Below are 13447 nucleotides of genomic sequence, written 5' to 3' on the forward strand. Positions count from 1 at the left end.
CCGTGGCGATCCTCTTGTCAAACGGACAGTACATAAACAAATTCCATCATTTATTGTGGGAGAGGAATAAGAGAATAGAGAGAAATAATTTATTTTATCGCATACGCGGTGTGATTCCCCGAAAAAATTATTCACCTAGGATATATAAACAAACATTATTCTTCTGTAAATTGTCAAAGTGTCATTCGCATATCTTGTTGTCTCGTTTTCGCTTATGCGATAAAAAAGAATATGCACGTATGACAAGCCGTCTCGGCAAGCCTCGACCGCTTTGTCATACGTGCATAATATTTATAGAATAAAATGGGACTTTCCACGTGTTTGTCGGCATACAATTTCTAGAAATTTTATTCAAATAAATTTTCAGAGGAAATTATCATGAAACGAAGCGATAGCGGAGATTCGTGACGCTAGTTCGACTTCCTTAAAAAAGAAAACTTTCGTTGTAAAATCTAATCGGTAAACTTCTCGTTGACATATTTTCTTGTTAAAATTTTCTTGGTCAAAATTGATTACGTTGAGGCGCTGAATGCGTCACCAAAACTGATATCAAATGTTTTGGAAGTTTAACTTTTACAGTACTAGCGTCACCTCTTCCTCTTTTGAGGTTTTTGTGGGATTTATCATCGGTAAAGCGTCAAAGCTAAATGTTTTAAATAAAAGTAGCCCAACGAAGCACTCTTTCATTTCAGATTTACTGAAAATAAGAGGGGTAAACCATTATGCTTCGTGAAGTTCGTAAGTATAGGATTTCGTGAACTTTTGACATTTCTCACATATATTTTATGTCGAAAGTCTACAAGAAATAGTCATACTCACCAATGAAAGTAAATTGATAGGTATGGCCAAACGTTCAAATTTGTTCTAGCCGGAGCACATACGGATTTGCATGCCGCCACCTCAAACGAACTCATTTCTAGTGCAAATTTCCACTAGAAATGAGTTCGTTTGAGGTGGCGCCATGCAAATCCGTATGTGCTCCGACTTGCATGGACTGGCCATACCTACTTATCTACTTTCATTGATACTCACGAACTTTATGAACCAAAATGGTTTACAGTTAAAAAATATATTTGAAATGAAAGAGCGTTTCGTTGGTAGAGTGGTTACAACCGCAGTGTACAGCCTGTTTACTAATGTCAAAAAAAATCGGTTTCAGAACTTCCAGAGGAATGTTTATATCGTTTTTCTATCTAATTCTAAACAATCTAGAACTTCATAATTGACAAAAAACTGTTTCCCAGTCACACAATCAAAATTTGAAAACACATGAAAACTCGTAGAAACGCATTTTAACGTGCAGCAACGCATGCATTTTTGATTGCGTTGCGCAACTCAGAATCATTTTTTTTTGTCAGTTATGAAGTTTTAAAGTATTGTTTAGTATGAGATACAGAAACTAAATCGACGATCCGGGAGGTCTGAAACAGATTTTTTTTGACGTACTGAACAAAAGACAAGGGTTCAATTCTTGCTATTCTAGCAAAGCAAATCTCGAAAAAGTATTTCTAGAAATTTTTTAGAAATTTATAAAGCTTTTAGAAAACAGGCCCTGCTACCTGCCTCCTGCATGACATTTTTAATAATATCAACTTCCACAAAAAATCAACAAAATTTTGTTGACGAAAATTATTTTTTGTTGATGCCAATCATTATTTGCCCACGGAAACACTTTAGCGTGACAGTGGGCTTCTCTTTAATTTTTTATATATTTAGTTGTATAGATGTTGATTCGGATGCCCTCACTCCTTGTATTTATTTATTTACTTTCACTCTTCATCAGCGAGGCGTATAACTTTCCAGTTGGTGTCATAAAATGGCACATAGAATCATAAAGACAGTAACCGGGAATCGTTTGTTATGTTTCGGTTTTCAGTGCGGATTTTAATCGGAAAGTCGAGAACCTTTTGGAGAATTCAACACAGAATTTTAATTAATAGAATTTTGGAAAGCTCATTTTCGCGTTGGTTGTTAACTTAAAGTTCTCTTTCTAAAGTTCTAAAACATTTTCCCATTTTTTTTTCTTCTCCGAAAATGAAATTTAAACCTTATTGGATATTACACATCATTCATGTCTTACCTGTACAAAATAATACGTCTAAACATATCCACACTAAACAGTGTTCGGACTGTAATGGAAAATAACCTGAAAATAGAAGAAGACGGAAAAAATGAAATAAACAAAAATGTTGGAAAAGAAAAACTTAAGCTATTAAAGTTTTATCCCCCCCATCAGCCTTGTGGGGAGGATATATATACAATGCAATGTAAGTTAGAATATCGTTGACGTGGATACAATGTGTTTCTTGACATAAACAACATAAATAACCGTTTTGTGTGTGTTTTGATACTCCGGTAATATAATTTTATATATTTAGATGGTCTTCAAACGAATACATTTATCTAGATGTGTGCTAAAGCTCACATACAACAAAGCGAATTCTTTTTAGTAGAACTCGAAATCTAATCAAATGATCCAGAAATTGCTTTTAACTTTTATTTTCTTTTATTGCAATGCTATTTTCGTAGTCCCATCGGTGCTGTTAGAGACACGAATAGTTTTGCGCTGGTGTTTTCTTCTTTTTCAAGAAGTTTTTAATGAATACATTTCTTGAATATAAAATAAACATTTTATACGATTTTCTGGCTGCTTTGGGGTATATATAGAAGTCGGCGCCCCTGCAATGGTGTGTTCTATATGATTTTAGTGTAATAGCAGTGTGCCCATTAACAGAACTTATAAAAAATATTTATCTTTTCAGTCATCATCAGAATAGCTGCAATTTTCCGTCTTTAACTTTTACGATTATTTGTTATGTGCGTTTGCGACTCGTGACGCCTTTTCACTTTACAGACCTTTAAGCCGAAAAAACACTAGTAATTTTCTTTTGCTGAGATCGACAATTATGCTGCATTTCCCACTGTAATCTGATAAGAACAATGGAAAACGCAGCATAAATTCCGATATCAGCAACTCAAAATTGCTCGTGTGTTTTCACATTTCTCCATTTCGGATGTTAAAAGACAGGCTAAGTTCGAAGATGAGTGATTTTGGATCGACCCCTCCCGAGCTGTGGCCCAATAAGTGCTTTACGGTTTTTCGAAGATATCTCCGGACATTTAAACGTTAAACTTGTAAGTTATACGTCAAATAAAAGGTATTTACAATACCGATCGACAAAAAAAAAGTTTATGGAAATCGGATGACCGACTCGTGAGTTAGACCCCTTGGTGTGGAACAGGCACAGGGCGGCAAGCAGTTTTTGCTTGTAGGTCGGCCAAATTTGAACATATTTCGTCTGTTTTAGCTTTATTACATAGGTATTGACCGTACCAATCAGGGAAAAAAAAGTTTATGAAATTATGTTCTCCGGAGCGTGAGCTAGGTCTCTTGGAGTGAGCTCTTATCTGGCTACTCGGCCGTACAGTGAACGTGGAGTATTTTGTCAATATCTCGAGTAAATTTTGACCGAATTTCATGAATTTTTTTTGTTTGAAAGGTATTAACAAATGTAAAGCGTCGGTACTATTTTCGGTTTCCTAACAAAATGGCTGCCGGCGGCCATATTGGATTTTATTAAAAGTGATATAAAGTGGGAAAAATGATGCTTAGAGAGTTTCTGTTAACATGGAAATAATGTGTTAAGTGTGAGGGGTTTCAGGTATTCCATATATGGACATCTATATATACCTATATACAGCTATATTGAGCTATATACAGGCATATAGAGCTATATAATAGCATATTCCTCTGTGAAATGTTTATTTACAGTGAAATATAGGTAAATATAGCGGTATATAGCTGTTTAAATAGGAATTTATGAAATTTGACTTCGTACGGGGCTGTCTATATTGCCTCCGGCAATTTAATTGTATATGATAACAAGGCAAAGAGTGGATAATGTAAGTGATTTAAAAGGAAGAATAGTTTTTCAGCAGAGAAGAAAATGAAGTAAGAGAAATGAAGAGTTTCACATTAAAGGCTTTTGATACGAATAGGTGTTTCGTACGGGTCGGCGTTAGCTATGTTTTTCTTGCTGATTTGGCATCTCTGGACAACCACAATAGGTTTCCCCTTACTCAGGGAGTCCAATTCGACGTGTTACAAACGTATGCGTAAACCTATAAGACCCCAGTACTTCGTACGGGTCTAAAAATTTTCGATATTTCGATAATTATCAAATTTCTATAGTTCCAAAAATAATTGATACTAATAAAGTTATGGTACTGTGAAGAAATTAAAAACTGTTCTAAGCAACTTTTCGAGATCTCTGTCAAATCTATAATCATCCTAGGAAAAATTGAAGAGTTACAGCTGAAAACTGCATGCATTTGTATTGATTTATCTAAATATTCATATCTTAGTAGCTATCAAAATATCGACTTTTCGATAATTATCGAGATATCGATATTTTGATAATTATCGAAATATCAATTATTATCTATTATCGATATTTTTTTTGATAATTTTCGATAAAAAAATTATCGATAATCGATTATCGATAATCGATAATTATCGATTATCAATATCAATATCGCCCATCCCTAAAAACGTGTACATGACCTACCTAAGGTCGAAAATGGTTACGAGAGAAAACAAGAGAATTTGATTGACAAATCACAGCACAGCATTCAAAGACCATTACAAAAAAAGGATAATAATGAAAGGTCACGTTGTAGTGTGATTTTGACCTCGGCTCAACAACTTCATACAAAACTCGGCTTTCATCTTTTTATTCCTTCTCATGTAAGAAATTATTTCTTTATAATTATTGAAGTTATCAAGAAATTTATTGCCGGAATTTAGTGCTGGAATAGTTAGTATGTCACCAAGGTCACATAAGGACCCCAATAGTGAAAAGTACACTTTTTTTTGCGATACTGCAGACTGCCCTAGCGAAAAAATGACGATTAACACAACCCCATAATATAAGCCATTGTTGCATTTTTGTTATTGAGTGAAAAAATGGGACATTTATGCAACCGAATGAAAAATGCTTCTTTCGGCACTTTATGTGACATTGTCACAACCATTTCATCGAGATGTATGCAGCGTTTGATTCAAAAGAGGCAACGAAAGTGCTCAGTAGAGCAAAGAACTGAAATAGCGAAGACAAAATACCCGATGAGCTCAGGCTCAGGTAATTGTCATCTTAAGAAGCTGAAGATACGTAGGCTTTAAGTCTATTAATGAAAATTAAACTCATTGTCATAGACCATTAAGTCCATTAAGATTCAGTTGAACCATAGCACAGTGCTATGGTTGAACCATCTACCTAAGTAAAGAATTTTCCGTTCAGCAATAACAGTATTCAAGAAGAAAATGCAATTTAGGTAAAATAGGTTTACGTAAACGTATACAGAAAATCAGAAACTTTTCTATCGAATCTATAGGATTACTATTAATCTGAATCAAATAAATGACGTCGACGATGTTAACACTCATTTTCGTACACAATCAATCAGCTCAATCGTCTAGTTTATTGGGGCAGTATTAAATCAATAAACGATACCCGCTTCCGTTCGACGAAAGGGAAATTAATTACCTCTACAGCAGCTGAAAAAACTAATAATGTAGAAACGTGTCCCTAGAAACACCGCTCAAAATGCCACTTTCGAAGACTGTGTTGATATTGTATTATGGAATGTTGTTATGCTCCCTCTGTATACTTATTGTCATTATGATAGTAGTGCATATTTAACAACTAATTCACGTGCCAAGACCGAACACCAGCCAAAGTCATACAATTACAGTACGTAGCCCATAAATTGCTATTTAATGTCTATAAAATATTTGTACAATAATGTCACATTAATTTATTGATTTTATTCCGGTATGTCTGTAGGTGGATAGGGTACATGGAAATGCCATATTAATCCTGTGCTTCATAACTTTATATTTATTTCTATCAAAAATGGTTATCGTTTATAATCAATTGCTCATGCATCAGGCCATTAATAATAAATTGTTGAAATAAAATAAATGGAAACTTTCAATTTAAGGGAGAAACGGGCGAAATAATTGGGCGTGTAATATTATTTGCTGATAATCATTTGCCATAATACTATATCTGTTTGCAAGTGGGGTTACGTTTAAATAGTACCTTGAATAGAGCATGTCACGCAGTACTAGTTTAAACTGAAAACTACCAAAGCGACACCTCTATTTTCACAGCTGAATACGGTCGTTTCGTGAAGTAGTTTTATATTGAAAACTACAAAAGACCTATTGGTTCAATTTGTTCAACAATCTCGCGATTATGTAAAGATAAGCAAACTATAAGAAAAATGAAATTTTATTGAATTTGCTACGTTTCAAATTGACTGACAGCCTGTTACAGACGGCTGTCATCCGTTATCCACAACGACAGCAAGAATAAACGACAGGGTCTGACTCATGCGGTCTTATAAAGCAAAAAGCATGTTTAAAACAAATGAAGTAAAAGATTTCTGAAATCAATCTCTGAAAATCTTCGATCAAACGAAGTAATAGTTTGAATAGTAAAACTGTTAATGTGCTTGTAACAGGTTAATAGAAGTTTTTTTTTGATAGTTTAAAAGCAAAAACATTGTAAACCTAGTCGAAATGGAGCTAAAAATGAATGAAATTTTATTAATCTCACAGGTCCGCAATGTGACATGTTCCGTTTCTGCATTTAACTCTTCACATATTAACGTCTGCAGGATAATAGTGCATAAAACAAATGAAGAGAAAGATTTCCTATATATTCAGTTTGTCGGAAATACGGAGATCAAATCAAGTGATTCGATAACAAGTGTCCTAGTGATTATGTAACAACGACAGAGTGAAGTTATTTTATATATAACCCACAAAGTGCAGAAAGGAGCGAAATAGTACATTACATGCTAGTTGGGAAATTTACCAACTAGCATGTATAATGTTTTACTCGCGAAGACCCCGGAAACGTGTTTTAACATTAGTGTCCGTGAAAGAAAACGAGTTTCCGGGGGATACTGCGACAAATAGTATATTTCAACATACCCCAATACACACAAGATGTGTGTGCACGCGCGGGCGAAGCCCAAGCGAAAACACACATCGAGTGTGTATTGGGGTATTTTGAAAGATATTTTTCTGTAATAGTGAGAGTGTGTTGGTGCTTTCCTTCCCAACCGTTACTTTCCTTCTCGACCGTTTACTTTCCCTACCGACCGATTCATATCATAGCTCACCAATACACTCTCACGTATACAGAAAAATATTTATTTTGTTCGGCGTTGAGGGATTGTCAGAACGAGCGAATTTTCTTTCGTTAAGTGTTGGACGTAGCGCTCGAACCTTGGTTAACACCCTATTAATACGTGTTATGTGCCACACATAGATTGTCTAACCTGACGAAAAAAACTTTGTGAGGCTTTTGATTGTTTGTTTGTGTAATAGTACAATACACAATGTGTATGTGCAAGGATATATACAGTCGAAAATCATCAATTTATTGGTAACGTGGCAGTGAGTCTATAGTTTGGATTTTATATGCAGAAATCTCTTCTCATCCGTTTCCCTAAGAATTTCGGTTTAAATTACATTTTAAAAATGCCCTCAACATTGACACTTTGGACGATAGTAACATGACCAACCACGAGCTGTCACTCTGTTAGAGTTATACAACTTATTTCGAGAGTGTGACTGATCGAAAATTTTGAGTTTTTCGGGTCAAAAAGTGCCCTGCAACAATTGACAAAAATGTGAAAAATATTTCGAAGATCGAAGCTCTAAAAATCTAAGGCAAGTTTGCGTTGATGGGATCGACAATTCGATAATTTTCCACTTTTTAGCCTGTGGTGAATATCTGATCGATTGCATCATACTTGTCGATCTCATCAACGATCTCTTGTGTTATCGGCCTGACACACACTCGTGATATTTTCGTTCAATTCAACAATTAACATTGCTCTAACAAATGGAATTACTAAAAAATCGTCTATAAAACAAACGAGACCAGTGTCTGTTACTCAACATAATGAGCGACAAAATGTCGCACATAAATATAATGTCGATTGAAGCTAAAGTCAACAAAACGTATCTATAGATATCTCGTCCTTTTACACACCTCTCTGTATCTCTGTGAAACATAATATACGGGCAATTTTGCAAAAGCACTGAAAACACTTAAAAATAATGAAAATCTATTTATTCAGTTACGGTTCTTAGCTTCATAAAATTAATTACAATAATTAACGTAATTATGAAACTGATTCCCGCGTTCGAAACGCTTTACCATTTGAATTGGTGTAATTTCTCGCAAAATTTATTCAATGTAAATTTTAGCTTTATGCTGATGTGTTTACACGAGAGAAACTTCAGCACAAAAAAGGTGTGCGAACGATTTAATCCGAAAATTTGTGCTTCGCTATCCCTTTCCGGCAAAAACGCATTTAAACAGCGACATGAATGTTTCCATAATACACCTACAACATCAAATTTCGGCTGTATATATCGTCGCGCATAGTAATGTATATCCATATAAATACAACAACGGAAAACTTCTTGTCGTTATTTATAACAATATTTTCAAGAATGTGCTATAAAACAATCTAATCATCACCGCCTTCCCATACCATCTATGCTTTCGAATATAAATGAGAAAAATCCATCAACAGTGTATTTTGAACAGTCCCCCACAATTAATCATTTTCTATGGAAAACCCAGCACAGAGAACTGCTGAAACAGGAAAACATGCACACGTAAACTCACACACACATATATATGTACATACATACACCTTGTCTATTATACCCATTCAAACAGCGTCTGCCATCTCTCTACACCTTAAAGCTTTGAAACAATTAATTTGACTTCATAATTAGTTTTCTGTTCTTTGGGTATTGTTAATAGTCAATAATCATCACGTTTAATTGCATTGTTATTTCATCTATTTTCCGGGATGTTATGTGTTTTGGCCGGCCGGTGGTGGTAATGGTGGTAGTATTATACGAATCGAATGGATGGAGAGAATTGTTTGATAAAATGCTACGATTTTCTTTACGACAGAATGGAAAATTAAAAGATAATGAGTTTTCGTTTTCGTTCTCCGTGTATGGTCGATTGAATCTTTTGTAAAGGAGTTTGTTTACAGACAAAGTCTATTTATTTATTGTTCGTTGGTTGGTTGTTGTGATCTTTTGAGATGGTTATGCAACGACATCAAAAAGTAATTTTGTATCAGAAATGACAAAACAAAAATCATCTGCGCTAAAGCAGTTTGTCGATTTTCGTTGATTTACTCACAGAGCACTTTGGGAAATGAAATTCATTCCTGGTGGTAAGATGAAACATTGCACAAAAAAGTAATGCTTGTTTTCCACTTACCAAAAAAGTACTCAGTGATAGGGACAAAATTGATTTTTTTCAGTTTTTGCTTTGTTTACTTGACAGCTCGCTCTATCACGGAGTACTTTTGAATGGTTTAGTGGAAACCATACCTTTAATTCTTAATTTCCACTTACGCCTTCTTGCCTCTGTTTAGCTTAATCACGCATCTTTTTAAAGAGTAAACGGAGAGCAAATGGAGCGTAAGCGGCGTAAGTGGAAATCGAGGATAAGAGTTTGTGGGCTTTGTAGACTTTTTTTTAAATTTTTTAAATGACTGATCCCCTAAAGAAGTAAATTGTAAACAACAGGTAACTACACATTGCGCCGCGAAATATCAAATGTTTCTTTTGTTATACAGTTATACTGGCAAAGTTGTCAGTTGAGAGTAAAAGAAAAATTTGAATTAGATCTATAGATCACTAAAATGACCGCTGGCGTGACGATCGACGGTTCGGTTTTGTGTGCAAACTAATGACAACCAACTTTGCTTCTAAGGGAATTCCCCGTATTTAGTTCATTTACATTCATTTCAAAGAATTGGACGCACTCACTTATTCATTACTATGTGAAATTGTGAAGTTGGTTTCAATTAGTTTGCACATCACACCACATTTGAAAACGGGCGCAAAATTTTTGAAGGAGAAGTTAAGTTTGTGAAGAAAAGGTTGAAACAAAAACTGGTGGTGGAAGTCTATTTATCTCGTACATCCTTTTAGGCATAGAAATACAAATCGTCAGCTAAAATAAAAATTCACAAATTGTCTCAGAGCCGGTCGTCTTTATCGGTCTTCATCGTTCGCGAATGGAGATTGGTTTGATATGGTTAGATTTTTGATGGTTCGACAACTGCCTTTTGTTTTAAAGCGAAAGAACAATGGTAGCCCTAGTGTGTATCTCAACTGATAAACGTATAAACGTATAAATATTCCAACCAAATTGATGTCACATAAAGGTTTATTGCCATACTCCATCCGTGACCCGATAAGAAACGACAAAGCTGTGCGCTATGGCCATATTTTTGTGTGAAATTGCTTCTTAAAAATAAAATATACAAATCAACCATCCCAAAACGTAGAGAATTCAATTTGAAAATGTTTTCAATGCGGAACTAAAGCTCAGTGAAATCAACATTGAAAGCGGCAACATTTCGAAATCATACAATCCACTTAAACTACTACAATAACAGAAATTTAAAAAAAAAATCTAAATTGGTTCTCGTCAATTATGCATTCGTTCATTTATTTTTAATAAAATAGCGATGAGTAGGGAAAATTGCATTTTATTTGTGGTGGAAAGCAATTTATATTTGCAAAAATTTAAAGTGGAAGTGGTGCTTGTTGTAAAGCATTTGTAGGTTTTTTATAGAAAAAGATACGCATAATTGTTGGGCCCAGGTTTCCACTGTTACAAGCGAATGGCACCATCGAGTAAATAACCTACTTCAAAATAAAAATTGAATGAGGGCAATTCAACTAATTCAAGTTTTGCGAAAATTCTCTTTTCCATCGACGGGACTGAAAATTGAGGGAAATTTATTTTCGTCCCTTTGCACTTACCTCTTTAGGTCGGTTGATTTGAGGTAATTTCGCTTGTAACTTGCGAAAATTACCTGAAATCAATCGTAATGATAACATTGTCCACACAAATGTATTAGCATGTTCTTTGAGTCTGACAATTTACAATTCATCGGTTATTTGTTTACTAAGGGGAGAAAATAGTAAATTCCAACAAGAGTGAAAGTTTCGCTTGAGTTGGAATTTTCTATTTTCTACCAGAGGTGAACACATGGTGGCGTGAATAGTCGTTTTTATCCGCCATTTTTCAAAGCCAAACGACCGTTACAAAGAGAAAAAAAATCTTGTTCGCTCCATGGGAAAAACAAGAGTTGAGAAAATGAACATTTTCTCACCTGAACTATCATCATAGAGGCTCTCTTTTGTGACCGGGGAGAAATAAGCATTTTTGTCTTCTGAACTGTCAATTAAGTTTTTTCATTTACGTTTGTTTTTCATTGAAGAAAACGAATTTTCGCAAAATTTACACAGGAAACGTTGTTCGGATTGAAATTTCATACACACAAATAATTTTGAAAACCCACACATTTTCTGTTTCTGTGTTTTACTTGAGTTTCTGATTTGTCCATACAAAAATACAAATTTTCCAAAAAAGAAATTATGAAAACACACACAATCTCAGCCAGTAATGCTATAATTTCAAAAATGTTAATAGGACTAACCGTAGCCGTTTAACTACAGTATTGCTACAATTCATGCCGTCAGTGCGCTAGAATCCACAACGGAACTTGAGAAAGTATTTTTAACGCAGCGTTGTTCAATCGTCTCATTCTCATAAGGAAGCGTTGGAATTTATTTTTACCGTTCATTTTCGTTCACCCACACATAAAATTCAAATTCTAAAGCGCACTTACAGCTCGAATAAACGTAATACCAAGATAATGATATCGAATCGGCCCTGAAACATTTCGAAATGCCATAAGGATAAGGAATAAGGACCCTTCAACAACTGTGGTATTGTGGCGAAAACGGCGTAGGCTATAATATATGACGATGAAGACCAGAATTTCGTATGATCAGAGCTGTCTCTATAGGGTTAAGTCTGTCAAATCAGGAAAAACTTTTTCTAAAAGTCGAATCAATCTTCAGATTTTTCTCTATTTTTCAAATAGATAATTAGGTTCCATTGAGGACATACAAAAATGGAAGTAATACGCAGAAAATCAACTTTTGGAGAACATATTATATAATATCGATGAACAAAATCCCATAGAAAATCGGATGTGTCGTCGTATGTATAATTCTATAGAATTCGCTATTTTTACACCATCTTTAAATACCATAAACATACAACGATGTCGAAACACACGACTTAACTTTTAAAGTAGAAAAAAAAAGTTTTTAAACACAGAACATTAACAGAAGCATCGCCCAAAAAATGAAAAGAGAAAACTTTTCCATTTTTTTTCCTCTGTCAAGGCTTTATGTTGTCGACCCAACGAAAAAAAAAAAATTAATTTAATTCAGCACTTGAGCCTTTTTTATTATGGTAAAGTTTTCCTTTCTTAAAAGCTTATAGTCACATAGAGAAATAGTTAAATTATATTTTTTTTAAAAGGGGCAATTTTAGCATAAATTACGTGAAATAAAAGGTACACTTGATACACTTGAAACATTTATCAAAAACGAAAGTGAAGGCAATTAGCGAACGAAAGCCTTGCAAACTCGTATATAATTTTATTATATAATGTGTGTATAACCGAGGAGACATTAAAACGTTTTCCACTTTAGAACTTGGTGAAACCATTTCAATGCATGTTGTTGCATTAGATATTTGATTAATTACGATAACTGCGACAAACTTTTCTTTTTGATCAAAGTATTATGAAAAATTTGTCACTTGCTGTGACGACTTTGAGTCACTAAATTTATAAGTCTTTTGAACCCAGAGCACAGATACAAGTCTAACGTTACATTTGTGGAAACTTGTTCTAGTTTTCGTAATGTTAAGAAACTGTAAACTTTCACCGATTTGAGTGGCGACGAACTTGGAATATTAGATCATGTAAAGAGGCAGCAGAATGTTGAAACCTTTGAAGTACTAGCACGTTGGCGGTATTATGAAAAAATATTGGTCACTTATTTAGATTATAACAGATGGCGCCACCTGTTATCAACTCTCTGTAACTATATTTCTTATGTTCCAAAGATCGTAAAATAGTTATTTGCTTACAGAGCGGACAAAATTTCAACAATAATGAATTGAATCGAGACAATATTCCCCCACATTCACTGTGAGAACGTAATTCAAGCCGTAAGTGTGCCAAAAATTTGAATTTTAAGTGAACGATTCGATGAAAAAGTGAACCGGAAAATACATTTCAACGTTCCGTTTGTTTTGTCATTCGCAAGCATGAAATGGGAGCATTTTTTTGATGGGGAAGTAGAAAATGTCATCTCTTTTTGTAGCATCGCAATTGACTAAGAACTCAAAATCTAGGCTAAGGTTCCGATTCGTTTCTCACTTCTCTCTCGTCTAGGCATGAACTTGATTCGGATATTGTTAACAAGGAATCGAAATACACTGGAGTGGAGTGT

At 34.5% G+C, this 13447-nt stretch overlaps 1 protein-coding gene across 1 annotated transcript in view; it reads right to left on the reverse strand.

Moving 5' to 3' along the window:
• LOC119076462 (D(2)-like dopamine receptor) overlaps positions 1-13447 on the reverse strand; it is a 104023-nt gene that overhangs the window by 24714 nt on the left and 65862 nt on the right. The window contains exon 3 of the mRNA XM_037183229.1: positions 2081-2146. Coding sequence (XP_037039124.1) covers positions 2081-2146 — 66 coding nt within the window. The remainder of the gene's footprint in view (positions 1-2080; positions 2147-13447) is intronic.

The sequence above is a fragment of the Bradysia coprophila genome, unplaced genomic scaffold (genome assembly GCF_014529535.1).
Source record: "Bradysia coprophila strain Holo2 unplaced genomic scaffold, BU_Bcop_v1 contig_232, whole genome shotgun sequence".
Taxonomy (NCBI): domain Eukaryota; kingdom Metazoa; phylum Arthropoda; class Insecta; order Diptera; family Sciaridae; genus Bradysia; species Bradysia coprophila.